The 25,677-nt window shown below is 50.0% G+C and overlaps 2 protein-coding genes and 1 long non-coding RNA gene across 5 annotated transcripts; 2 read left to right on the top strand and 1 right to left on the bottom strand.

Moving 5' to 3' along the window:
• Positions 1–2,889: 2,889 nt before the first annotated feature.
• Positions 2,890–17,203, top strand: TMEM209 (transmembrane protein 209). 2 transcript variants are annotated; one of them, XM_030015916.2, is made up of 16 exons: positions 2,904–3,049; positions 4,091–4,143; positions 4,856–4,995; positions 5,110–5,168; positions 5,949–6,080; positions 7,079–7,317; positions 7,602–7,806; positions 8,464–8,639; positions 9,360–9,431; positions 10,536–10,632; positions 11,594–11,719; positions 12,180–12,277; positions 14,268–14,382; positions 14,474–14,571; positions 15,241–15,314; positions 15,683–17,203. In XM_030015916.2, the coding sequence occupies exons 2-16, from the start codon at positions 4,099–4,101 to the stop codon at positions 15,735–15,737; spliced, it is 1,731 nt and encodes a 576-aa protein (XP_029871776.1). In that variant the 5' UTR covers positions 2,904–3,049; positions 4,091–4,098; the 3' UTR covers positions 15,738–17,203. The 2 variants fall into 2 exon arrangements, with proteins under 2 accessions (XP_029871777.1, XP_029871776.1); XM_030015917.1 differs by lacking the exon at positions 4,091–4,143 and having other exon boundaries at positions 2,890–3,049.
• A 919-nt stretch (positions 17,204–18,122) lies between these two features.
• Positions 18,123–24,805, top strand: LOC115342308 (putative cation exchanger C521.04c). 2 transcript variants are annotated; one of them, XM_030016421.2, is made up of 20 exons: positions 18,123–18,257; positions 18,801–18,947; positions 19,036–19,157; positions 19,281–19,389; positions 19,484–19,600; positions 19,779–19,846; positions 19,940–20,062; positions 20,221–20,406; positions 20,502–20,604; positions 20,696–20,837; positions 20,917–21,100; positions 21,230–21,329; positions 21,414–21,532; positions 21,682–21,719; positions 21,936–22,048; positions 22,142–22,290; positions 22,514–22,608; positions 22,916–22,994; positions 23,282–23,390; positions 23,757–24,805. In XM_030016421.2, exons 1-20 carry the CDS (start codon positions 18,194–18,196, stop codon positions 23,828–23,830), a joined length of 2,241 nt encoding a protein of 746 aa, XP_029872281.1. In that variant the 5' UTR covers positions 18,123–18,193; the 3' UTR covers positions 23,831–24,805. The 2 variants fall into 2 exon arrangements, with proteins under 2 accessions (XP_029872281.1, XP_040979561.1); XM_041123627.1 differs by having other exon boundaries at positions 21,936–22,290.
• Positions 21,087–22,053, bottom strand: LOC121233319. Its single transcript, XR_005932433.1, has 3 exons — positions 21,979–22,053; positions 21,594–21,673; positions 21,087–21,164 (listed from the first exon to the last, which is right to left on the bottom strand). It is a non-coding gene; the product is annotated as an uncharacterized LOC121233319 (long non-coding RNA).
• Positions 24,806–25,677: the final 872 nt, after the last annotated feature.

Raw genomic sequence — 25,677 nt, 5'->3', positions numbered from 1 at the left:
CTTGCCGTACCCACACAGCGTGACTGAGCTCAAGCCCACAGTCCCCCTCGTCTCCCATCCTCTCAAAATAAGTGTTTGGCAATTCAGTAGGAAGGGGGAAGAGAGGGGAGACGACCCATGCTGGACTGAGCTTTTCTTGTGCTCCTGCTGGCCCACTTGTCCCCTCTGCCCTCTCCACTTACATTCTGCATTGCCCCCTGCTCTCTCACAGGGTCCTGGGCATTTTCTGTAATGCTTTTTTGAACTCTACACGTAACTTGCAAAACTCATATTTACCTTTTGAACTGCTCTCCCTTTTGTCAGAATATAATCTTTTACCTTGGACTTTCTGGAGAATCTGTTTCAGGGAAATAACATTGTACAGATGATGTTACTTAGAACAACATATAAACTTTAATTCCTTATATAATGCTAATTCTATAAAGCATGTGTGAGCTTGTGAGAGAGGCCCTGGGATGTGAGGCTGACTGGTCCTCACACAGCTACGGCACAGGGAGCCCTGCCAGCCCCTGCCCCAGGAAAACGCAGCCAAGAGGGGAGCCCTCATGCCTTCGCCATTTCTACTGAGACTCTCAACAAGCCCATATTCCTTGGAAATCCCACACACATTTCGCCTTTGGATAGAAATGTTTCTTTTCTCATCTTCTCGAGCTAGAGCTGTAACACCAACATGGCAAAGGGCTCCGTCTGCAACTCATCTCCTAGATGATCAAAGTTAATTGGCTATAAAGCAATTAATTTTGGATTACTGGTGAGAGAACTATTATTTCTGTAAGTAATGGATTATTTCCATGTTCCTAATCCGCAAGGCACCTTGGGTATGCCCTGGATAAAGAATGAGTAGGGATTTCAGTATGTGGCTCACCATTCGTAGATGTGACTGGCACCATTTTAGAAGCAGAACCCTCATTTTGATCTCTCTGGAAAATCTGCAGCTATATGCCAGTGCAACAACACTGACCGCAGTGGAGCTACTTTTTTCCAACTCAAATTTCCTTAAATTAGGAAATGAAGACCTTCAACTTCCCAGGGTTGTCCCCGGATTTCATGTGTTTGAGTCATACAGCAGTTTATAACGCACCACACACTCCATCGGATCATGTTTTAGCTTTGCATTTTAGGACAGCAAGCACACAGATGAATTGTAACTGGTAATAACAAGAAGGGTACTGGGAGAGATACAATCAGTTACCTATACCTGGAGATTAAAGAGCAGTTCTAACAGTGACATCATCCCATAAGATAATTATAAATAACAACTTCCGAGGTTGTGAAAGACTTTTAGGCAGGAAAGTTTTGTGTAAGCCCACAATAACCTTCTGCTAAAAGCCAGCAGGTGTCAGCAGAAAACACAGAATTAAATATCTTACTCGAGCACAACAGACAAGACAGATAATCAAAATGCCAGCACAGGAGCAAAGGAGGATTTTCCCTCTGATCCCCCCAAAGCCTTCCTCCTCCTCATCATATTCCCTTTCATCTGGTTTCCGATGAGCGCCAGAAAGCACGGGGTCATTCTGCCAGTAATACCACCCAAGAGAGGAAAAAGGGTATCCCATGGAGCCTCGTCGCTGGACCTGGGACACGGGGCTGTCCCCTCTCCAAGGGGTGAGCGTTTCCGCGTTCGGAGCAGCCCCTCGGCAACCTGTTACCCAGCTGACCATCTCTTGTTTTGGGGATGTTGGGTGGGATTCATCTCCTCTCACTTGAGCTGTGTCAAGGCTGGGAACTGCACCACAAGACTCCTCTTCCTCTGTAACTGATAAAAAGCGATTCACCCCATCCTCGCATCACTGTTTAAGACTAGAAGGCCAAAGTAGGTTTTTAACAGTCCTTCAATATTATCTCCATTTCATGCTTTTCTTGCTTTCATCCTCTTGCTTAGGAAATGAGTCAAAGTCAAGAGACTTTCAAACCAACTGAATTCGCCCATTGGCCTAGATCTACCAAATGAACTTTCAGCCTGTTTAAGTTTCTCTCCTCCCTTTCTCCAACTGTGTTTTTATTACCATATGTTTCCTATAACCAGCTCTTTATAACAGAATAACAGTAGAGCAACTTGGAATATTCTGCATTTACCCAAACTGGAAGCAAAGTGGGGAAAATTAAGAAACAGACTGGATAACCCAGATAAGCAGAACATCCCAGATAATCTTCCTTTTGCAGAGCTGCTGCCCCTGTCTTGTACGAGCTGTTGCAGCCACCTCAGCTCAATATGCTGCCGCGGGCCAGGTCCAGCTCCTCTCACCTTGCTGGTTCCCAATTCTTCCCATCTTTAGACATACCCTGCTCTTCTTGCCTCAAAAGGCCATATCACATGAAAACGTCACTGAGATTAAGTCAGTATGTCACCACACTGGCAATGTTGCGCGATTTACCACCCAGTCATACGAGACAAGCTTGTCACCCAAGCCACCTTATCCAATGGGACCACCTTTACCTCAGGTAATACCTTCTGTATACACCGATTTAGCACGAAATTCACACAACCCTCTTCATTTACAGGATTTCAGGACAGAAATATGAATTTCCACCCGTACAGCGCGCAAACAGACCCAAAATCTTTAACTGTTGACCTTGGCAATGCATGCTCTGATATACATTACTACGTGCAATCAATTAATTTAGTTATACAGCCAACTCAGCATAAACACAGCAACGTGTGGCTCTGCACGACGGCGAGTTAGGCGGTCTTCCCCCCCCCCCCCCGCCATCTTCACACCTTCCGCGGCGCGCAACAACATGGCCGCCCGCCTCACGCGCCCCTTCCCGCCAAAACGCGGCGCCCTCCAACGGCCGCGGCGCGAGCTCCCTTGCCCTCCCTACAGCGACAGGCCCCGCCCCCTCCCTCCGCGCGCGGCGCGGCCGGTGACGCGGCCGGCGGCGCTCGCGCAGGCGCAGACGGCGCGGCCGGTTCCTTTCGCCTGTGTGAGGGCGAGCGATCTGCTGTGCTTCCCCCCCTCCCCGGCTGGGAAAAGGGGGTGCCCCTGCCTTCCCTGAGGGGAATTGTGTGTCCCCTTACCTCCCCTGACCCTCAGTCCTGCGGCAGGTACTGTGACTGCCCCCCCCCCCCCCTCCACTAGCACCGCCTGGTTCCTGGGGCCTGCATGGGGGGCTCTGAGGGGAGGCTGCCTAGAGCCGGGCTGTGTCCAGCAGCGAGCCGCTGAGGCGTAGGGTCACCCGTGTATGACAGGGTTGTGGGCGGGTGGAGCTGTGGGGCCGCCTCTGTGTGATGGGTCAGGATGGGGGGGGAGATGTGGGGCCGCCTCCCTGTGACAGGGGTCAGGATGGGGGGGAGGCAGGTGTCGGGCCTCTTCTGTGTGACAGGGTTGTGGGCAGTGCGAGCTGTGGGGCTGCCCGTGTGTAACGGTGAGGTCTGGTGGGGGCGGGGGAGAGCGGTGAGGCAGCTTCTCTGACAGTGGGGTCTGAGTGGGGGGAGTTGTAGAGGCCCCCCGGGGTGGAGTGGGGCTGCTGGCTGGGGTGGAGATGTGGAGGCTGCCTGCGTGTGACGGCGGGGTCTGGGTAGGGGGAGCTCAGAGGATCCCTGTGTGTGTGGCAGGGGAAGCTGTGGGGGTTCTTTGTCTGTGACAGCGAGATCTGAGTGGAGGGTTCCCTGGGGTCTTGGGCAAGGGGAGCTGGGACTATATGTGACAGAGGGGCATGCATGGGGGAAGCTGGGGGATTTGGGGCAAGAGGAGGTGTGGGGGACCTCCATGTGTGGCACTGGGGTCAGTGCCTTATGGGTTGTCAAGGTGAGGCCTTCCCTCATTACTGTGCCTTAGTAGAAGAGGGCAGGGGGTATGGGAGGACATATTTGGGTCTGGAGGTGAAAACCCCACACCCAACCTTCCTAAGCAAGTAGAAAGGAACCAAATCTCACTTCTATTTCAGTGCCTTAACAGTGCAACTTCTGCTTCTGCAGGAGGACATGGTTCAGGGAGAGAGGCTGAGAATGTGAGGATGGGGGAGAGGATCTCTGCTTAGGGCTGCTACATTTGTCAGTGTGGGAAGGGAAGTCTTGGGGCTCAAAATGGATCAAAACCCTGTCAAGAAAAGTACCAGGCAACATGTTCTTGTATAATTCTTCCAGTAATCCTGATGTTAACTATTTCACCGTTGAATCATTGTACCAGTAAGAAGAAGGTAATGTGATTCGGGGTTTGTATTTTTTTTTTTAAGGTAGTAATGTACAGTTGAAGTATTTCTCCCAAAAAGCAAATTATTTATGTTCCCGTCTAGTGAAGAATTATGTGACAAGTTTTTAAGCAAGTTGCAGGAAGGAACAGTAGCATATTTTGGTGACAAGACTAGCAGAAAAGGTCACCAGAGTTATTTCTTTCACATAAGGTGTTACTGGGCATAAAGCTTGCTACCTTTCAGATGTGGTGAGCCCACAGGAGGTGGCTGTACAATCTGAAAATACTCTGTTACCTACTGAAATGAGTGGGAATTTTCAATAAAAATACTGCAGGATTGTGCAAGGCCTTTCCTTCCTCTGTCTTCCTTTGCCTGGAGAAGGCAGGAGCTTTGTCTCTCGCTTCTGAAGGATGTTATTTTTCAAAAATGAGGTTGGAATCTGTCTCTATCCTCTCATTTGTACCTCACTGGTGAAAATAGACACTGTTGAGGTGACAGTGCTGGCAGTAGAGTTCATTAAAGAAATATTACCTATCTTTACTGATAAAAAGAATCTGCTTTTTTTTAATACGCTAAACATGACTCTGGCTAAAGGTAAAGCCCATTTATATAGTTTGGTGTGGATTACTGCTTTTTTTTCTTTAATCTTGTGCTGACTGAGAATCTTACTGTATAAAAGTTAACAGATTTTGTCATTTCTCTGTGTTTGTTGTTACAGATAATGACACCAGAACAGAGTCCAGTGAATTCCCTCATCGACAGGACCATCAAGATGAGGAAAGAGACTGAAGCCCGGAAAGTGGTCTTGGCCTGGGGACTCCTTAATGTGTCTGTTGCGGGCATGATATATACTGAAATGTATGTTAATTGTTACATCTGATTCAAACAAGCAAAGCATCTACTTTGTATATCCCTAAGTATTTCCTGGGACTGAATTGTTGCAAAAAGGTAACTTCTTGGTTTTCTTTTCAGGACTGGAAAACTTATAAGCTCGTATTACAACATCACATACTGGCCACTCTGGTATATTGGTGAGTTGCTGCAGCATTTAAATTAATTTTCAGGGTTCTTTTCTTTTTTCACTTGTCAGTTTTATTGCTGGGGAGGTCATTTTTAAGTGAGCTTTGTTTTTTTTTTTCTTGGTGTGATGTTTTGGTTTGGTTTTTTTTTTTTAAATTTAAACCAAAACTTTGTTTTGCTTTCTGTTATCTCCCTTGAAACTGTTGGAATTTCATCCTTTTTAGTAACAGGTAAGGAGTATTAACAGCTTTCTTAGATATATCATGAAAGGGCATGAAGAACTTGCTTGATGCATTAAATCTGTTTAATGTGTGGAGAGCACTGCAGATTTTACTGCTGTGTTGTACTGTGAGTGTGGATGACATTTCACAATAATTAAAGTTTGTTTCAGAGGAGTAGACTCTAAGCTAGATGTGTTGAATACTATTAGGAGATGAAGTGAGGGGGAGAAAGATCATGAGATGAGTGACAGATGATTTGACAAAAGATGATTTTTGAGAAATACTGCGAAACTTCATTGCAGTAGTTTATGTTCCTTTTGGGAAATGACCATCCATTTTTAAAAATTCAATTTTAGCAATATAAATTCATCTCAATAAAGAAAGGAAAATTATCTTCAATGGTTCTTGCGTAAGAAGGTGAAGAAATCTTAGCTACTTGCCCAAGTTCATACTTATTGATAGCACTAATAATGACCTATTTTTAATGGGCATATGCCTGTTTTTGCAGATAACACACTTTTATTATTCCCCATGCTCAAGCTTTGGTAAAAACTTCTGTGTTTCTTCTAGAACTTGCATTTGCATCTCTGTTCAGCCTGAATGCCTTATTTGATTTCTGGAGGTACTTCAAATACACAGTGGCACCGACGAGCTTGGTCATGAGTCCTGGCCAGCAGACCCTGCTGGGGTTGCAGAATGCAGGTGGGTGTAATAAGCCTCTCTGGCAATCTTTTTTATTCTTTTTTTTTTTCTTTTGAGATGGTATCTTTCTCAATGGCAGGATTCTTCAGTGAAGTGAGTTCTGAATTACCTCATCTGACATGAGCGGTAAACTGAATTACCTGCAGCGTATTAAAATTCACAACACTGAGTAGTAATTTGATGAGTGTTTGTGGGGAGAACTGGAGGGAGAGCAAACACACACGGTGAAAAATGACAGGATGATAGTGGCCGCTGAAGGACAGTGAGAGACTCGAACATTGTGAGGTTGGACAAGGAATTTGTAACCTATACACGGGACTAGGAGCAAGGCAGAGAGTGCAGGTTTATATTTACTTTTGATATCCTACTAATATCATGCTGGATAACGAGAACCAAATTAGAGGGACAGACAGACCTTCCTGCGAAGTCTGAAAATGAGAGCCCAGAAAGTAGTCGTTCAGAAAGCTCTTGAACATCAAAGCAAAGTTTTAAAATACAGCAGAACCTGACAAGGTAAATAAACCAAAAGCAAAATGCTAGCACAGTGGTATTACAGACTGCTAGTCTGCTCCTAGAAAACAGGAAGCAGATAGGAGTAATGCTGTATCACCAAAGTTCAAGGATCTCATATGTTTATTTGCACAGATAAATTAAGACATTCAGTGTGCTAAAGATGCATAAAGTTGGGAGGCAGAGTAGCTGATGAAAAGGTTACAGAAGCCCCCTAGGTTTTGCAAGGTGCCTGGTAACATTTAACAGAAATCTGAAGCTGTAGGATTTGTACTGACTTGTGGTTTTGTGTCTCGGTCGTCTTTTTTTTTCCATCAGTGGCTTGACTGCTGAGTTCTGTAGGGGCCAGATTTTTCTAGTGTCCCTTCTAGCATCTTTATAAATTGCCTTAAGATAACATTGTGTATGCGTTTGTTGTGCGTTTAAAGGGGGAGGAGAGTTTGGGGCTGCTGCATCCACAATGCTAATTCTGTTTTTCCTTATTGCAGCGGTACAAACAACTCCACCACGTGAGCTGGCAGCAAAGAAAGTCCCGTCTTCGACACCTTCTCCTCCGATCCAGGGTCAAAGCGTGTTGAGTTACAGCCCGTCCCGCTCCCCCAGTGCCAGTCCAAAGTTTACTACCAGTTGTATCACAGGGTACAGCCCTCAGTTACAGCCTCTGTCAAGCAACAGCGCTTCTTACGGCAGTGCTGTAACCTACTCACCAAGCAGCAGCTACAACAAGGTAATGACCAAGACAGCTCCCAAGGGTACAGTTTGGTCCTTGTGTTGTGCCGTATACCATCGAAGGTGAGCAGCAGCCAGCGGAGAGTTGTGTATTATGTGTGTTTGTTCCTTTTGCAAAGTAGATGTAAATTTGTCGTATTGGGATCTGTGCTTTTTCCCTAGTGTCACTTCAGTTGTTTTAGAGTGGCTAATTTGTTTCAGAACAAAGCAAAAATAAGAACCTAAAATGTAAATACAAAGTAGAAAAAAAATGACACAATTGTTTGGTTTTATTCACCCGAGGTTTCCAGCTTCAGCCCCTCTCCTGGTGGATCACCGTACCCTATGAGTATTGGACCAGTGGAAAGCGGTGGGCTAAGGTCTCGTTACCGCTCTTCACCCATTCACTATAATTCTCCCACTGGCAAAGAAGACTATATGACAGAGCTCAAGTCACTGGACACCTTCCTTCGAAATGAAGAAGAGAAACAGCACAGAGTTCAACTAGGTAAATAAACAAACTGATTTGATCGGAAAAGTTTGGCAATGAGAAGGTGGTGGTTTTATTTGAGATTGGCTTTTGTGGATGAGAGACGTTGCAAAGGATTCCAGTGTACTCGTACTAGTGAATAGACCTAATTCATTTATGGTAATCACCTGTGACCTTGGTAAAGGCTGCTGCTGAACAGTTTGGTCTTCTACTGAGTAATTAGGACATGAGGTAGGATGCCATTGTTTCTACATGTCTCCATGGCTTAGGAGCTTCGGAAAGTTTTCCTCCAAAGTATTCCTTTGGATAGGATATATGCTGCTGTTGCAGCATATGGAAATGTGTGCTGATAGATTGTCTCTGTAGCATTTGTTGGCTGTAGTGGACCATGATAAGATGTCAGGCTTTATCACCTTGATGAGAGGGATATCTTGTAGAGAAGGCATTTCAGATAAAGGGGGTGAATTACCTGCAGGCAGTTTTTGTCCTGGATAGGGACAATCAAGGGTGAAATCAGTGTTTATGCAGACTAACTTCAGTGTATGTATTCATGGCAGTTCGTGTTCGTGTCTCTTGTCAAAGCCTTAATACACTGACCTGTTGTGCCTCTACTGTTGCTTCTGGAATTACTTGGCAATAATTGTACATGACTGTTTAATGTATGAATCGTTTCAGGAAGTTCAGATTCCAGCTCTCCTTCCAGCAGCCCAACTTTTTGGAACTACAGCCGTTCCATGGCAGACTACGCACAGATGCTGAGAAAGTTCCAGTATCAGCTGGCTTGCAGGTCCCAGGCTCCATCTGCACACAAGGACGAAGCTGATCTGAGCTCAAAACAGGCTGCAGAAGAGGTAAATTCAGCAGCAAGGTGGTCAAGAGGGAGAAGGAGGCCCCTAGAATGTACAGCTTCATGTAACGGTTTGGATTTGAGCTGTATCAAGAATGTGGGAGGGGGAAATCCTCTAGCATTTAACCATCTTCATACAGCTTGCAAGACTCCTTGTCACTGTAAATGGACATTGCAAATTCTGAGTTGTAGTTGGAAAATTATTTCTCCCTCGGAGAGCAAGGCTTATGCTGGATAAATACATTTGTGACGTAAAAACTGAGTTGAAACTGATCTGTATTTAACCCAGTGGAACAGCTGAAGGATATAAAGCACTGCCTTTACGCTTGCGTCTGAAAGAAGTCTGATGCAAAGGAACACAATTCATGTGGCTTCAATTAAATTTGATCGATTTTCTTTATTTCCTGCATTAACCTAATGAAGGTTCCATTCAAATACCTCTTAAATCAAGCCTACAGTTCAGACCAATTTTATCCTAATAGAGTGGAGAGCTTAAAACTGAATTTGGGCTCACTCAGGATGATTGTACTGTGAATAGAGAGTGGGAGTGTCATATGTGAAGCTGCTGTAGAAGTCACAGGATACAGCCAGCAGATGTATAAAAATTTTGCGAAAAATGCTATTTGAATTACGTGCTGTAGTTAGTATCAGAAATTTTCGTAGACCCTAAAAACTCTTGGTATTCTGTTAAGTTCTCATATGTACTAAATAAACCTTTCCGTAGGTCTGGGCACGGGTGACAATGAACCGGCAGCTCCTTGATCACATGGATTCCTGGACCGCTAAGTTCAGAAACGTAAGTCCCATCTCTAAAGACTCCCTGGTTTTTAAGAACGAGCGCAGCAGAGTGGAAAACTACTTCAGTGTCCACTGTATGACGAAGGAGGCAGGAAGAATTGCAGTGTCTGTTTGAGGATTGGGGTGGGCTGGAACAAGGAGATAAAAACACACCATGCTTGTAAGAGGGGACTGCTGAGATGCGTTTTCAACCTGACCTCGGGGTTTTGCATTCTGAAAACTTCACAGCTGTGAAGTTCATCCACCTTTGAATGACAAACAAAAGCATCTCGGATATGACAAGATTTGGTTTTCCTTGCTGTAACTCAGATTGCTAAATTGATGTTTCTGCAGTATTTCTAACTCATTCTCCTGGGCTCAAAGCATGGAAAATTCCAACCCAAAGGTTGACTTTTTCTGACAGTCATAATAAAAAGCAAAAAGAAAAATCTTGATCTTATCAATAGGAATTGCTATAGCAGAGGGGACTTAATTGCACACTGTGGCAAAATAATTAGTAAATCTAACTTTGAATTGCCCCTTCAGTCATAGCATCTATCAAGTATGTAGCTTTACAAAACAAGCTTGTTTTGTTTTGTTTTTAAATAGTAAGATCAGTGAAAAGCAAAGATTTGTATGAGATCTGTACCAGATTCCTGGAGCATCTGTTCCTAAATCTAGGGCCAGCTTGCTTCAGTTTCCAAATCCTGTCACGTACAAATCCCACATAGAGTGTTTATCAGCTCCTTGATTTCCTGAAACAAATGTGAGAGGACCCATCAAAGTATAAATTATCTTTATGGTTGGACGGCTGTGCTTCGTAATACCCCTTTCCTCATTGTTCAGAAAAGCTTTATCTGATACTTTCTAGAGATTTGTTTTCCTGACTTCTTTACATTGAATTTTCTGGCCTTTTAGAAGGTAGTAGAGAGTCATTTAAACTCTGCCTTAACTTGATATTCTAGTTTAATTACTTTCCTCCTTGGTTGCCTTCAGTGTTTCTGTTGTTAAGCTTCTTTGTGATTGTAATGGTGATGATTAGTAGGATGTAAGCTAAGGGTTGGGGTTTTTTAACATTTTTGTTGCTTCTGACCTCTTGAATTTTCACATATTTCTTTCCTAGTGGATTAATGAGACTATTCTGGTGCCACTTGTCCAAGAGGTCGAGTCTGTGAGCACTCAGCTGAGAAGAATGGGGTGTCCAGAATTGCAGATCGGAGGTAGGATAAGGCAGTAGCTTTGGGGTTCCTGGTGGTGGTTGATAGAGGGCCGGCCGCTCCATAGCTGGGGTGTTGAATAGGTGTTGTATAAATTAGGTTTGTTAAATGTTACTGTTCCATTTCTGCTCTATATTGGTGTGGTCTTTGTTCCGTGTCATGCATTTCATTAAGCTGGAAAAGTTCTTCATAAGACTTCTGGAAATACTGATGAAGTCACACTGATGCCTGTCTCATATAAAATTCATAAACCTCTCTCTTTTTTTTCTTTTTTTTTTTTTCCCCCCTAAACTTCCTGCTGGGGAATTACAGGCTCAAATTATCATTGATTATTGCACCTTAAGCTGTCAGAAAACATTTCAAGGATAGATGTGCTATAAACTGTCAGGGTCATCCTATAAATTCTCAGTGTCTCCAGTCCTATGTGCTTTTCCAAATTCTTCCTTAGAATCAGCTGCTTTCTGAAAGAGCTATTTTTTTAAATTCTGATGAACTAACTGGAGTTCTGTTTTTCATGTCACGAAACAATTCTGAAGGAACTGCTTCTCTTGTTGCTTCAAATTTATATTCCCTTAACCAAGAAGTGGATTTGATATGCTGCATTTAAATTAAATTCACCTTTTGCGGGCTGTTTCTGGTAGTGTCTCCTCAAGGGCTGTGTCCGTTGTGATGCCTGCAGAAAAACTGGTCAATGCTGCCCTCGTCCCCACCTCATTACTCTCCCTTTGCTCTTCAAAGTGGGTGTTGGTTCCTTGTAGCTTTTATGTTCTGTGATGCGAAGCAGACATCTGCTACTTTGTTGGAATTGAAATGAGAGTTTGGGGTAGTGTCACATGTTCAGTGTTTCTAGGACTTTAAATCATGCACCAAAAAGGAGAGCTCTTTGTAGCGACACCTGGTAAGGGAGGTTGTTGGGAGTTCTGTGGTGGTCATAGCTGATGTACTGGCTCTTCTTGTGTTGCAGAAGCCAGCATCAGCAGTCTGAAGCAGGCAGCGCTCGTTAAAGCTCCGCTCATTCCAACCCTGAACGCTATAGTGCAGTATTTGGATCTTACACCAAACCAGGAGTATTTGGTAGAAAGAATCAAAGGTACGTGGTGTCACCATACTGACTTTAAACCACTTTCATTACCACGTCAAGTCATGGTGGCATCAGACATTCCTTCAGTGGAGACGTTTGAGGAGTCACGGCAGGGATGAGAGCTGCTTTTAAGCAGGAGAGATATTTCTTCACAGCTTTCTCTTTTTATAGCGATGGAATGATGTGGGACTTGAATGTAACTTTGGGAATGTTTTAAAAAGCCTTATTTCTCATTTTCCTCCTGCGTGCTTGGGGTGCAAAGTGCTGGATTTAATCCCCTCATTAACTACAAATAAAAATCATCCTGTAAATTTACATCCCCATATTAGTATCTTTACAAGCATTTCATTAGCTGAATTTTTCCTATTTTGTACACCAGAAACATGTATGAACCTCCTGAAACTAGCATAAAATACGGCTTTCATACACTTTCAACCTGCAGTAACTGAATAAATTTTGTTGCTTTCAGAGCTTTCTCAGGGCGGATGCATGAGTTCATTCCGATGGAACAGAGGAGGGGATTTCAAAGGCCGCAAGTGGGACACCGACTTGCCCACCGACTCCTCTGTAAGTTTTGAAAGACGTCTTGATACGACAGCTTAAAGTGGGTTGCCTTTTGGCATAGGTTTTCGAGAGGCTAATCAGTAAGTCTTTTGAGGAACATGGTAAAATCCTGTTAGCATCACTTACACAGGTAATCCCGTTGTAGTCGGTGAGATTCCGTGGGGCATAATGCAAATGGGATTGGACATCGCGTAGATCACAAAAATGCAGTTGCATATCTTAGTCTTGGGCCAGGCTCTTAATTAAGACTCCTCTGAAATGTCTGTCAGATGACTACAGGGAGCATCCTGGCAGGTGGGGATCTCGTTGGGGCAGTTCTCTTGCTATACTTTTTAAAAAGAAAAATGTCTGCCTTCACCTAAGAGTTTTTAATGCAAGGAAAACCTTTCACCTTGTTCCCATTTTCCTTTGCTATAATGGACAGAGGAAAAAAATGCAGATCGAGTGGCAGGACTGCTCTTTAATTTGGTACTATTTTGTGAGAGATCTGAAGATGGTGCATATCTTCCTTGAGAGACTTGTAGTGATGCTTAGCCCGTTAATCTGAAAGGTCAGGAGGAAGAGCACCTCCCTGAGTGTAAACAGTGACTTGAAAATTCAGCTGAGGTAATTGAAATAATTGAAAGGAAGACCACAGAACAATTCAGGGAGTAGAAAACAGGCTTTACAGTGTGAGTCTTCAACTGAACTCTGTATCTGAAAGTAGAGTTAGGGTGATTTATTTTTTTTTCCCCACTGCAAACAGATTTGCAGTTACTTGGGAGAATAAAAACCAGGAGATCTGAATGTCAAAGCTTCACAGCTTTGCTGACAAAGATATAGTGAGATTCAATTGCTGGAAGCTGAAGTTGTACAAAATCAGTCTTGAAATAGGACTTGATTTTTCTGTTTGTGAATATGATTAAATATTTGGTAGTGACTGGCCACGGAGCAACTCTTTGTGTCTCGATAGACAGCAGGGTGAGCAGCTCCAAAGCGTTTAAAGATCGTGAGACAGAGTAGCGCACCCTGGAATTCAGTCTTCTGTCAAAACCAGCTGGGAGAGGTAGTGTTGGGCAGTATATTAAACTTCTAAGAATTCTAGGAAAGAAGTTCTGATATAACAGGTTAAAATAAACACTTGCCATGAAGTTTTGACATGAACTTACTCAAGACAATTACTATAAAAAAAAAAAAAATTACACAATTTCGCATTTTTGTTAATCACGCTGCAGGTAATACAAATCTGTGATTTCCAAGGTGCATCTCCCAGATTTCTAGAGACTTTTGGCATTTAGCCCAGAGAAATTCTTTTGTTTTGTCCTGTTTATATATAATGAACACAGAAAGTACCAGATTGCAGATAATTTGGTGAGGTTGCCCACATAAAATGTTGAGAACTCTGCAGGAAGGGTTAAAACACAACTAGCAGGCTGTGGCATGGTTTTCTGGGTTCTAGGACTTTATTTCAAAATTTTGGCATTCTTAATAAGACCCAGGGCCAGCTCAGGTTTTTCCAGTGATTTTTGTTTTGCCTTTCGTGAGGAAAAAGGAGAAATTTGCTCGATAGGTGTGGTGTCGGCGAAGCCATAATTTGATTTCATCTGCCCTTCTCAGCCAAATCCTCGCAACTAGTGCAGAACCCATCACTAAAACAGATGGCTTGGAGTTCATGGCCTAAATACACTAAGTTTGCCAAATTCTGCAAGATGCCGGGATAAAGTTGCTTGTGCGGGAGCTGCGCTCCTGACGTGCAGCAGCAGTTTTATCGCATTGTGACTGACGCTGTTTCACTTACTGGAAGAAATAAACTTGCCTTCACGCCAGCGGCATGCCTGAACAGTTGACATCTCTGCTTCAAGCATTGGGCTGCCTCGGGCTCCTAAACACAGAGGGGTTAAGTCAGCATTCCAACCACAGACTATCAAATACTGTAACTAACACCTGAGATTCTGGCAAGAAAGCTGCTCTATTTTTAAGGACGCTAAAGTGAGATTTGTTTTCCTTTGCCCAGATCATTATGCATGTATTCTGCACTTACCTCGACTCCAGGCTGCCGCCTCACCCCAAGTATCCCGACGGCAAAACCTTCACTTCCCAACACTTCATTCAGACACCAGATAAACCAGGTACTGGCACTCACATTTAGCTGCTCTTTGCCTCTTGGATGACGTCAGCGCCTTTGAAATCCCCGTCGTCTCTTAAACTTTTCATTCGCAGACACTTCAAATGAAAACGTGTTTTGCATCTACCAAAGCAGCATCAATCCGCCCCACTACGAGCTGATCTACCAGCGCCACGTCTACAACCTACCCAAGGTAGGATGGTGTTAGTGTTCTTCTTCTGCTGTTAGGAAATCGTTGGCAGGTCTGATTTGGGGGTTTTTTTAGGTCCTAGCCACATTTATTGACTATTTACACGTAGGCCGGCCCAATGCAGGAAGTAAACATTAGCTTGGTCTTTGACCACAACATGGTACTTAGTCTGCTACTAAATAATAGCTTTAGTATCTATTTGAGATACAGAAGTACAGTGGTCGAAGCTTCCTCTTGTTCATTTTCTGACAATTTATTTTAAAATATCGAGTCATGTAATCCCTGATCCCTTATCACACCTTAAGGCCAGCGAGCCCGGTGCTTGTCCGTAGGAATTCTGGGGGGAAGCTTCCAGTCTCAAAACAGTGAAATTCTCCTGTGAATTTTAATTTTATATTGATCCCTGTTTGTTGCTGGATCTCTGCTTTCTGAAAAGTTCCAGCATTTAAATTATTTGGAGTTGATAATCCAGCCAAAAACCACCTTTGGTCTTTTTCTGGTATTTACCTAATTGAAAAAAAGTAAAGTATTAAGGCAAAAAGCCTGACAACCCACCCCATAATGCCACCCCGTGATGTCTTTCTCTGTGGTTGCTTATTCTGCCTGAAATACTGCTATGATTACTTGTCAGTGGCCTGATTTCTAAGTTCTTTTCTCTTCCTGTGGATTCAGGGCAGAAACAACATGTTCCATACCTTGCTTATGTTTCTGTATATCATAAAGACAAAAGAATCCGGCATGCTGGGGTAAGTAACCGACGTTACCTGCCATCATGCTGCGTACGAGATGTGAACGGAGCGTCCTGTTTTGAAGCGCCTTGTCTGAAGGCACTTCAAACTGAAATCGCTACAGCGGGATGATATTGGTGGTGTTAAAATCATCTTCTCGTTTGAAACAATCGCAGCTTTTTCATAAAATGGGGTCAATCTGACGTGTGTGAGCAATAAAAGCGATGTCCAGATTCCCCTTCATTCTGAAAGAGCCACGCTCAATTCACGGCAAAGCGCCTGCGTGTTAAAACACCAAAGCGTGGAATTGTTAGGTTTTTGGTTAATGTTTTAAACAGGCACTTTAGTTTACATGTGATTTATTATGATAACTTTTGTTTGTACAGGCGTGTCAATCTTGGTTTATCGGGAGTCAACGTTCTGTGGATTTTTGGAGAGTAACATCTCCAGCGGGATGCCGGTTCAGAGGAACGATGCTCCTCTGGCAAGATGAACTGAGCGACACCATTACATTGTTGACTTAAACGCGGACTTACTATGAAACGGGATAATTTAAGCTCTTCTTTGTGGGAGGAGGGGAAGTGTTTGTAACTCCTGTGCAGGTTTTGTGATGATATTATTTAAAACATTTCACGGTCAAAACGCTACTACATATGAACACCAGGCGGGTTTTCTTTTTCCGGCTCCTCACCTGAACGAACCCTGTTCAAAAAGCCGTTTGCTGTTTCTCTTCCACGGATCTGTCAGTGCCGTCACCGCTTAACTGATCTTGGGACTAAACTCCAACGCCTTGGAGGGCTGGAAGAGCCCTCCCGAGGTTGTGCACAGCCGCCAGCGAGCCATCGCTTGGAAAGATACAGCAATTTGGCCAACTTTGGGATGCAAGAAATTCCAGATAGGCACGAGAAGAGCCAAGCCAAAAAGTTTAGACTCATTTTGGTTCATTTTATTATGATAAGAAAAAGGTTATTTTTTTATCCCTGGCTGTTGGTGTAATTGGGTTTTCTGACCCCACAAAAAGGTGTGAAGGAAAGAGAAAACCATGTTTGACTTGCTGGTTTCAGTAAGTAAGATTTTTATTTTTATTTTTTTGTACAAAGTAAGCATGCCACCCAACATTGGCAGTCTTGCGAGCTCTGAAATACCGGGTGCCTTTGGTACAACCACAGTGTTACCCTGCCTTTGCTTTTTAATTGATTTTTACGGCTCCCGTCAGCTTTTTTTGCTAATAACCTCTTATTTTGGGAGCCTTACGGACTGCCACATGGCTTTCAGCACCTCGGCGAGAGACCCGGCTGTATAAACCGGTGGACTTTTTAAGTCCCCGCTTTTGGGGATGTACCTTTTGGGAGGAAAAAAACACTTGGATTTCTTTCAAAGAAGAGGTCATTCGATATTTGCTGAAAACCTTTTTATATAAAGGAAGAATCTGTTGTAAATTCTGACAAATGAGGGTTTTAGAAGTGTATATAGTTAGTTTTAGTAGTTAGTTATTTTTTTAAAGAGGGGTAAAAATTCCTAAGCCCCAAGATGCTGAAGATATTTATGAGCTGAAGACAAGGGTGAACAACATCGTCGTAAACTTGTACATCTAAGACATGAGAATTACCCTGGCTTGTTGCCGGGGGCAAGAACACCACGTATTTTGTTACAATAATGTATTTTTGTACTGTATTTTTTACTGCCGGCCTCAGGCACGCACTGCCGGGAGGGAAAAAGAGGAATTTTCTGTGCTCAGGGCGAGGTGTGCTCGCTTTTTTATCTCTGGGAGGGAGCTGCTATTTTTTGGTGCGAACCGACTGTTACTGTCGACTCCGTTTCCCCGGGGAGGTGCAGGGTTTTTCTGAAGGGACTGATAACAAAATGGCTCATTTGGTTCCCGTATTAAATGAGTTCGTTTTATTAAACGCTTGTTTCGAGTTTTTCCTGCGGTTCAGCATCGATGTACCAAGGAGGAACATTCAAGAACCCCAAATCTCGCACCCTGAAGGCAGCGCGGGGCTGTCCCCGTTGCCTTTCGCCCCTCGAACTCAGTTACTCTCGTGTGCGAAAGGCTCTTTACGTGCAGAAATTTTCTTCTTTGACCAAAAAAAAATGGGTGTTTCTCGAGAAGAGCCCGTCCCGCTCTTGCAGCCCCGGGAGCCCACGCACTCTCGGGATCCCCGTGCCCCCCTCCGGGATCCTGCGCAACCTCTTCCCCACCGGCCCAGGTCCTTTGTGCACCCCGATAAACCACGGTCCCTGGTCCCCAGCCGTCCCAGTCCCTGTGAACCCCAGTTCCCAGTGTACCCCGATAAACCACGCACCCCAGTGCCGGCGCACCCCGGATTCTCCTGCACCCCGCTCCCGGCGCAGAGCCCCGTGTCCCCTCGTACACCGTGAACCCCGGATCCCCGTGTACCCCCGTCCCTCTGCGCCCCAAATCGCTGTGCGCCCCGATCCCTGTTCGCACGGATTCGTCGCTCCCCGCGCATCCCCGTCCTTGCGCACCCCGATACACCGCGCACCCCCCCCCCGCCCCGTTCCTGCGCACCCCGAGTCCCCCACAGCGCACCCCGGTTCCTCTGCGTCCCCGTCCCCGTGCACCCCCGTACACCGCGCACCCCGGATCCCCCTGCACCCCTGTGCCGCTGTAACCCCCCCCCGTTCACCGTATCCCCCCCCGCCCCGTATCCCCGTTCCCCCGCATCCCCGTTACACGGCGCATCCCCGCCCCCGGCGGGGGCGGTTCGGTCCCGGCTCCTCCCGCTGGGAAGCGGGGGCGGCTCCCGGGGCCCCGCCCGGCGCATGCCCGGCACCACCCGTTAAATACCGGCGGGCCGGGCCGGTCCGACATCCCAGCCATCCGTCCGTCCGTCCCCCCCCCCACCTCCGGGACCACCGCCGCCGCCCCCGCCATGGCCAGCGAGGGTGAGCCCGGCCTCCGCCGCTGCTGTTGCTGCTGCACGCAGGATGCGCCCGGTGAGCGGCCGGGGAGGGGGGGTCTCTGGGGTCGGGTGGGCACCGGCGGGGGGGGTTCGCCTCTCCCGAGCATCACACCGGGCACCGGGGGGGTCCCGGGTCCCCTCTCCCGAGCATCGCACCGGGGGGCATCCCCCTGTGCCGGGCACCGGGGGGGTCCCCCCCTCCCGGGCATCGCACCGGGCACCGGGGGGGTTCCCTCTCCCAAGGACCACACCGGGCACCGGGGGGTTCCCCCTATGCCGGGCACTGGGGGGGGTCTCCCCCCTCCCGAGCATCACACCGGGCACCGGGGGGCATCCCCCTATGCCGGGTACTGGGGGGTTCCCCCTCCCGAGCATCACACCGGGCACCGGGGGGTGTCCGTCCCCCCCCTCCCGAGCATCCCCTGGGTACCGCCCCAGGAGCTCTGTGTGTCCCCCGTGGGGTTTGGGGACCAGGGTGACATCCCAGCACAGCAGCACCCAGGTGTCCTGCAGCGCTGAGCCCGGGGCAGGATACAGCCCTAGTGTGACTTCAACCCCCCCCCCCCCCCCCCCGCAGATGTCCCCAAGGCCACCGAGCCCCCGGGTGACAGCGATGGCCCCCGCCGGGGCTCCCTCTGCGACCGGCACTGCGTCACCATCAACAACGTGCAGGGTGACCTGGGTGACCTGGGCTGCCACCAGCACCGTCCCCGCGTCCCCCCAGGTAGGTCGGCCGTGTGGGATGAGCTGGACGCAGGGCAGCGGGGTGGGGGGGATCCCGCACCCCTTGTCACCCTCCGTCTCGCCCGCAGCCCTGTCCCCCCCGTCCTGCTGCCAGCAGCACTCGGACGAGGTCTGCGAGAGCTGCGTGGTGAAAACCACCCTGACAGCCGAAAACGTCGTGGAGGCCAACAAGCTCTCCAACAACTACAAGGTGGGTGCCTGTGGCATGGGTGAGGGCACCCAGGGGTGCTCCCGGATGGCTGTAATGGGTTTTCTTTTTCTCATCCCACCCTCCAAAAAATAATAATTAAAAAAAAAAAAAATCTCGCTGCAGTTTGGCTTCAAGAAATGGAAGAGCCACGTGACGGCGCGGCCCTGGGAGGACCGATCGGAGATCGTCAAGGAGCTCTACTCTGACCTCAATGTCATCCGGGGCTCTGGAGGTGGGTGGCCCTGGGGACAGCCCCCTGCGGTGGCAGCGTGGATTTGGGCTGTTGCAGGTGACAACGGTCCCATCCGGTGCCTCCCATCCCGCAGGGTCCACGGTGACGTGTGGAAACGTCCTCTACCTGCTGCTCTTCGGCTGGTGGCTCTCACTCCTCTATGTCCTTGTGGCTGCCACGATGTTTGTCACCATTGTGGGGGCTTCTTATGGTGAGTCCCAAGTTTGGGACCCCCATGTGAAGGGCTGGGTGAGCCGTGGGTCTCCTGGCTGAGCCTGAGACGGCACTGATGGGTGCTGGCATCTCTTGGGTCCCTTCCCTGCGGGGTGGCCCTGTAGCTGGAGGGGACATGTGTCCCCCCAACAGAGCTGATGCTCGTGTCCCCACAGGGTGGCTCTGCTGGGACCTGGCCGGGTATTTCCTCTGGCCCTTTGGCAAAGTGATCCAGAAAGTGGAGGTAACGGCGTGCCCCGAATTGGGACCCCACTGGGGGATAAACTGCGGTGTCCCATACCGCATCCTGATACCCCCCCCACCCCGTCTCCCCCAGGTCCCCAAATCCCGCCGGGCGCTGGGCACGTGCGAGGCCGGCGCGGGGGAGAGCTCGGCCCTGCTCGGTGGTCCCGTGCCGCGCCGCTGGCGCCCATGGTGCTGGGCAGACGCCAGATACTGGGTGAGCCCCACGCCGGACACGGTGACACCCCCCTTCCTGAGCCTGGGCACCCCGGGAGCCCCCCATCGTGGTGGGGATAGCACCCATGGGTGCCTCCGCTCCGCTGGGGTGGGTGTTTTGAGGGGGGGCAAACCCTAAAGGCAGTTACCTGTTTGCAGCAGCGTGCCGGCGCTGTGGCGTGGCTGTGCCTGGGCTACCCAGCGCTGGCGCTGGCCCACGGGCTAGTGTGCGTCACCGCGTGGCTCCTCATCGTCCTCATCCCCGTGGCCAAGCTGAGCGCCCGCGCTGCCGCCCGCGTCCTGCTGCTGCCCCCGGAGCGGGTGCTCGTCCGGCGCCTGAGGATGGTGGGTGCCTCTGTGTGGGGGCGAGGGTCCCGCACCCCGCTCCGGGGTGGATTTTGGGGTGGGGGGGGATGCTCGGGGTACTTGTCCCTCTGCAGACGGAGGTGCCGCTGGAGGGGGAGGTGATACTCTGCTGCTACCGCGCCGTCAACCCCTACTACTACAAATACGCCGTGGACGGCATCAACGTCTTTGCTGTCAGTATCCTTTCGTGGACTGGAGTGGGGACGGTGCGGGGGGCTGTCCCCAAATCCCACCCCACCTCGGTCATCTCCTTGACCGGCCACCCCAGACCTGCTGCCGCTGGTGCTGGTGACACTGGTGCTGGGCTACGTGGACAGCCACAACCACTTGACCAGTTCCCCCGTCAAGTTCACGTTGGCCCTGCTCTCCATCATGCCTCTGTCCTACTACATCGGGATGGCCATTGCCAGGTGAGCGGTGACAGGAGGGACGCTTGGGGGCAAGGTGGGGGCACGTGCCAGCCCCGCTGACGCCCTCCTTCTCCTCCAGCATCTCGGCCCAGAGCAACTTTGCGGTGGGAGCGGTGGTGAACGCCACGTTCGGCTCCATCACGGAGCTGACCTTCTACATCACGGCCCTCATCAAGGGCTCGCGTGAGGGCAACCGCTGCTACGCCGAGATCGTCAAGTCGGCGTTGACGGGGACGCTGGTGGGCTGCGTCCTCTTCGTCCCGGTGAGATGGGGCGGCACGCTCGTGGCGTGAGAGCGCCCGGTCTCGGCAGAGAGCCGGGAGGATGCTGTGAGCGAAGCAACGAAGGGGATTTTTTTTTTTTTGGGGGGGGGGGCTTTCTCCATCCCCAAGGGTCTGTGCATGGTGATCGGGGGCATCCGGCACCAGGAGCAACGGTTCAACAGTCGCTCGGCGGGCGTCAGCTCGGCTCTGCTCTTCCTCTCTGTGGGAGGTGAGTTGGCGACGGGGGTGTCCCCAGGTTTGGGGGGGGTCCCACGAGCGTGGGTGCCCACGCCGTGTCCCTCCATCCCCGCAGGCGTCTTTGCCCCGACGCTCTTCTCCAAGGTGTACGGGAAGCTGGTGTGCGGCGAGTGCCACAACGTCACCCAGAACCCGCTGGGCCACTACCTCTGCCACAATTGTCACTTTGACCTGGTGAGTGGGGACGTGGACCCCTGACCGCCGGGGTTTGGGGTCGGGGATGCTCTGAGCCCACCTGGCTCCTGCTCTCATGCCGGGCGGTGGCAGCGGGACTGTCCCTTGTCCCCGGCATCCCCGTTGACAGGCACACTCTCTCTCTGCAGATGGAGAACAACGGCACCCTCTACTACAGCCACGTCCAGTGAGTGTCCGCTGGGGTGGGGACAGGGTTGTCCCCACGTTGGGGTGGCATCTCCTGGGCTTGGTCATGGTCCCGCATCCCTCCCAGGTCCCCTCTCAGCCCCCCAGTGAAGGGCTCTGATCCAGCACCCCACCTCCTCCATCCCCAGGGGACCACCCCTGGGGTCTCCACGCCAGACCCTGGTGGCACTGAGCGCGTGTCACCCGTATCCCACAGACCCCTGGTGTACACGGTGTCCCTCCTGCTCCCTGCCGCCTACCTCATCGGCCTCTTCTTCACCCTGAAAACTCACTCGCACATCTACGACATCCACATCAGCGACTGTCACAGTGAGTGTCCCCAAACCGCAGGATGCCCCGGCTGTGGGGCTGGCTCTTCTCACCACCCCAGACCGTCCCACCGCCTCTCTGCTCTTCCCCCAGTGCCTGGCCACCACCACAGTGCTGTGGTCCACTGGTCTCGCTGGCGGGCGCTGGTCATCCTCCTGCTCTCCACCCTCTGCATGTCAGCCTGTGCTGACCTGGCCACGGAGCACATCAGCCCCATCCTCACCAACTCCACCATCTCACAGGTGAGTGTGGGGACGGGGATGGTGGTGACCCGGGTTTGGGTGGCCCTGGGGATCAAGATGTGCCCTCCAGGGATGGGAACCTGCCCTGCCTGCGGGGTTGAGCCTCAAAAGCTGGGGGAAAGATGTTGAGATGCTCCACGCGCTGAGGAGCTTGGTTGCCCACAGCTTGGATGTGGTCAGGATCAGGCCATATGCGTGCGCTGATGTCACCTCTTCCCTGCAGTACTTCATCGGTGTCACTGTACTGGCGATGGTGCCTGAGCTGCCAGAGATCGTCAACGGCATCCAGTTTGCCCTGCAGAACAACCTGAGCTTGAGGTGAGATGGCTCAAAAGGATGGGTTTTGGGGTGTCCTCCTCCAGCGTGGTCCCTGTGCCCTGTCCCAGTCCCATAGCTGTGCCTTGGTGCCAGTGATGGGCTGCCCAGCTTCGTGCCGCTGGTGGGTCCGATCCCTGCCAACTTGCCCTCAAGGGGACTTAAAGCCACCCAAAAAATGGGGCCAGAACCAGGTTGGGCTGCACGATTTGGCTCCCCGAGGTGGATTTTTTCTCACCCTGAGCTGACCAACCTAAGGGCTGCTGGAGACCTGGTGCTTGGCAGCTCTTAAGTCCTCTGTCCTCCCCAGCATCGAGATTGGGAACTGCATCGCCGTCCAGGTCTGCATGCTCCAGATCCCCATCCTGGTGCTCTTCACCATCTTCTATGTGAGTACCCCCAGGACAGCCCCTGGGTGACCTCCTACAGCGGGGCTGGGGACATGCAGCGCTCCGTGAGACGTGGCAAAGGCACGGCCACCATCCCCAGTGTCTCCTCTCCTGTGCTCGGTGCAGGGGAGGATGGGGTCAGATGTCTCCTACCTTGGCCGATGCTGTCCCCAGCCCTAGGGACATGTGGCAAAGGGGGCTCAAGGGGTCATGTGCAAGTCTCCAACCGCAGTTGGTGCAGGGCTGTCCTGGTTGGCCGTAAATCCAAAATCCTCTCTGCCTCGCAGCCGACCAACTTCACGCTTGTCTTCAGTGACCTCCACGTCTACGCCAGCATGTTCAGCGTGGTGCTCATGAACTACATCTTCATGGATGGCAAATGTGACTACTTCCAAGGTGACCGCTCGCCCGTGAGGCTGCTGTGGGACTTGGTGTACCCACATTCCCTGTGCTGATGGGGTGGGGGGCTCCTGGATACAGCCCTGGGGTCAGCTGCTTGCTGCAGCTCTTGGCCTGTGGTGGCTTGAGCAACTCTGGGGTCTTGGTTGACCATCTCGGAGGAGCTGGAGCTGCCGCCCTGTAGCAGTTCCAAGACTCCCTTTTCACCCTTAATAGGGAGTTTAAACCCCTTTTAATTGAGATTTTGCAGAGGACCATGAAAGTCCTCTACAGTGGGCTAATCCAGACCACACCAGGTCTTAAAAGCAACCTCCCTCCTTGCTCCAGGGAGTAACCCCCTCCAACCTGCTCTGTCTGCCCTAGGCACAGTGCTGGTGATGGTCTACTTCATCCTCCTGGCTGTGTATTTCTTCGCCCCGTCGCCCAGTGGTTGCTGAGGTTTGGACTCTGCTTCCTCCAACCCTCCAGTTGGGTTCAGCCCTTGTCAGGGCGTTATGTGGTGTCTCAGGGACTCGGCCGGGCTGGCTCCGGTCTGGAAGCATCATTTGCTGAAGCTCCTGCTGCTGCCTGGCTCCCCCAGTGGGGTGCCGCGGGGCTTCAGTGATGGGAAGGGTGGTGGCAACAGAAGCACTCATGAACCAAGAAGGAGCCTCAACGCCAGAGCACTTTACAGAGGTATTTCCAGCCCACGCCTGTGTGGTTGGAAGGAAAACTGTCCTTAGAGGAGGGTCTTGAAGGGGGTTTCTGTGTGGTCTCAAGGACAGACCCCTCCCTTGGGATGTATTGCACTGGGAGAAGGTGCCCAAGAAGATCCTCACCCTTCCAGGCAACGGGTGATCCTGGGCCTGGAAGGGACTTGTGTCTGGGGATCACACAGGGCTTCTTGATCGTACTAGAAACGCACCAAAAGGTATTTTTCAGCTGTCTTGTCATTAAAGCAGTTTGTACAAAACCAGAAACAAGCTCGTTTCTCCTTAAACGAGCCTTCGGTCCCTGTCTGAGCCCCTCTGTGCCCCTGACCCGGGTCAGTGATGGTCTTGGCATGATGGCTACTTGGTGGCCACCAAGGCTGGCTCTCAGTGGGTGTTGGGCACCAGTGATGGCTCAGTTGGAGCCAGCGTCCCTGGGAGCGGAGCACGACAGCACTTAATGTCCTCTGTCACAGCACCAGAGCCGGCGGCAGGGGAGATCCGCCACTGTGCCGCAGGGACAGAGCCAGCAGCGGGGCGGCTGTGGGCTCCAGCTTTCTCCGTGACACTCCCTAAGCTCCAGCTCTTGTTTTCAGGCTGGTTTTGTCTGACTGTCTCAGGTCGTCCTTGCTCGGAGGTCTTCTAACAGGCTCCTAAGAAGGGTCAGGGATGCTCCCGGTGCCGTTCGCAGGGTACGAGGTGTGACGTGCCAGGGACCGGCTCATCTCCCTCTGTGAAGGGAAACGCCAGCAGGCGAGGTGAGAGGACAGCGTGGGTGGCTTGGACTGATTTATTATCAGAGCTTAAAAAAAACCAAAACAAAGCAAAACAAAAAAACCCAACCCACAAGCAAAACACTGACAAATACAGAAATACAGGCAACGTGGCTCCCGAGCGCCTTCTCCATCCCCAGCCCCGCGGGGATGTACTTTGGCATAAAAACCAGGGACGGGAGCGCTGCCTGCTGCCTGTGATGCGAGTGTTGGACTCCAAAGAGTCTCATAGTCAACGGAGAAACAGGACTAGACTTTGAACAGCCCACAGTAAGGCAGGCAGCAGCCTGGGATCCCCCTCCTTCACAAAGGAGGGCAGCTGCTCGTTAGAAATTAATAATGCTGCTTTATTAAGCTTTTTTTTTTGTTTTCCTACTATAGCATCGGTATGGACAATCCTGCTGTTGTTCAAACAGAGATTTGGGAAGATTCCTGGGCAAGTACCCAGAGTTGGCTGACGGCTGCAGCTGGGCTCGATGGCACAGGGCAGTAAGAGATGGAAAAGGAGTAGGATGGGAGGGCAGAAGATGATGGCACTGAGCAGGTTCTACATCTCACCTGAGGCTAAACAGACAACATCTACCCTGGGCTGAGAGATGCTTGGGACTTCTGGAGCCAGATCCAGCCTTTGTGTTTGGGAAAGCGTGGTAGGGCCAGCACTGCGGGTCCCTTCCCTAGTGCCCTGCTTTGCAGCGGGACAAGCCCAGCAGTAGCTGCTGGTGGCTGCAAGGATGCCCCGAAAAGGTCCCACATCACCCTGAGCTGCCCTACTTGGTGCTGGGAGCAGGGGAAATGTTGCGGGGTGAAGGCAGCAGGGCTGTC

Source organism: Aquila chrysaetos, chromosome 5 (assembly GCF_900496995.4).
Source record: "Aquila chrysaetos chrysaetos chromosome 5, bAquChr1.4, whole genome shotgun sequence".
NCBI classification, from domain to species: Eukaryota; Metazoa; Chordata; class Aves; order Accipitriformes; family Accipitridae; genus Aquila; species Aquila chrysaetos.
This window is presented reverse-complemented; position numbering and strand designations above follow the sequence as displayed.

What these genes read in the sequence shown, in the direction of transcription:
- LOC115342308 (XM_041123627.1), top strand. Translation starts at nt 18,194, where the DNA reads ATGGCCAGCGAGGGTGAGCCCGGCCTCCGCCGCTGCTGTTGCTGCTGC. An exon ending in AGCTCTCCAACAACTACAAG is followed by an intron (nt 19,158 to 19,280) that starts GTGGGTGCCTGT and finishes ATCTCGCTGCAG; the next exon opens with TTTGGCTTCAAGAAATGGAA. An exon ending in CATTGTGGGGGCTTCTTATG is followed by an intron (nt 19,601 to 19,778) that starts GTGAGTCCCAAG and finishes GTGTCCCCACAG; the next exon opens with GGTGGCTCTGCTGGGACCTG.
- TMEM209 (XM_030015916.2), top strand. Translation starts at nt 4,099, where the DNA reads ATGTTAACTATTTCACCGTTGAATCATTGTACCAGTAAGAAGAAG. An exon ending in CTGGCCACTCTGGTATATTG is followed by an intron (nt 5,169 to 5,948) that starts GTGAGTTGCTGC and finishes TGTTTCTTCTAG; the next exon opens with AACTTGCATTTGCATCTCTG. An exon ending in ACTTGCCCACCGACTCCTCT is followed by an intron (nt 12,278 to 14,267) that starts GTAAGTTTTGAA and finishes TCCTTTGCCCAG; the next exon opens with ATCATTATGCATGTATTCTG.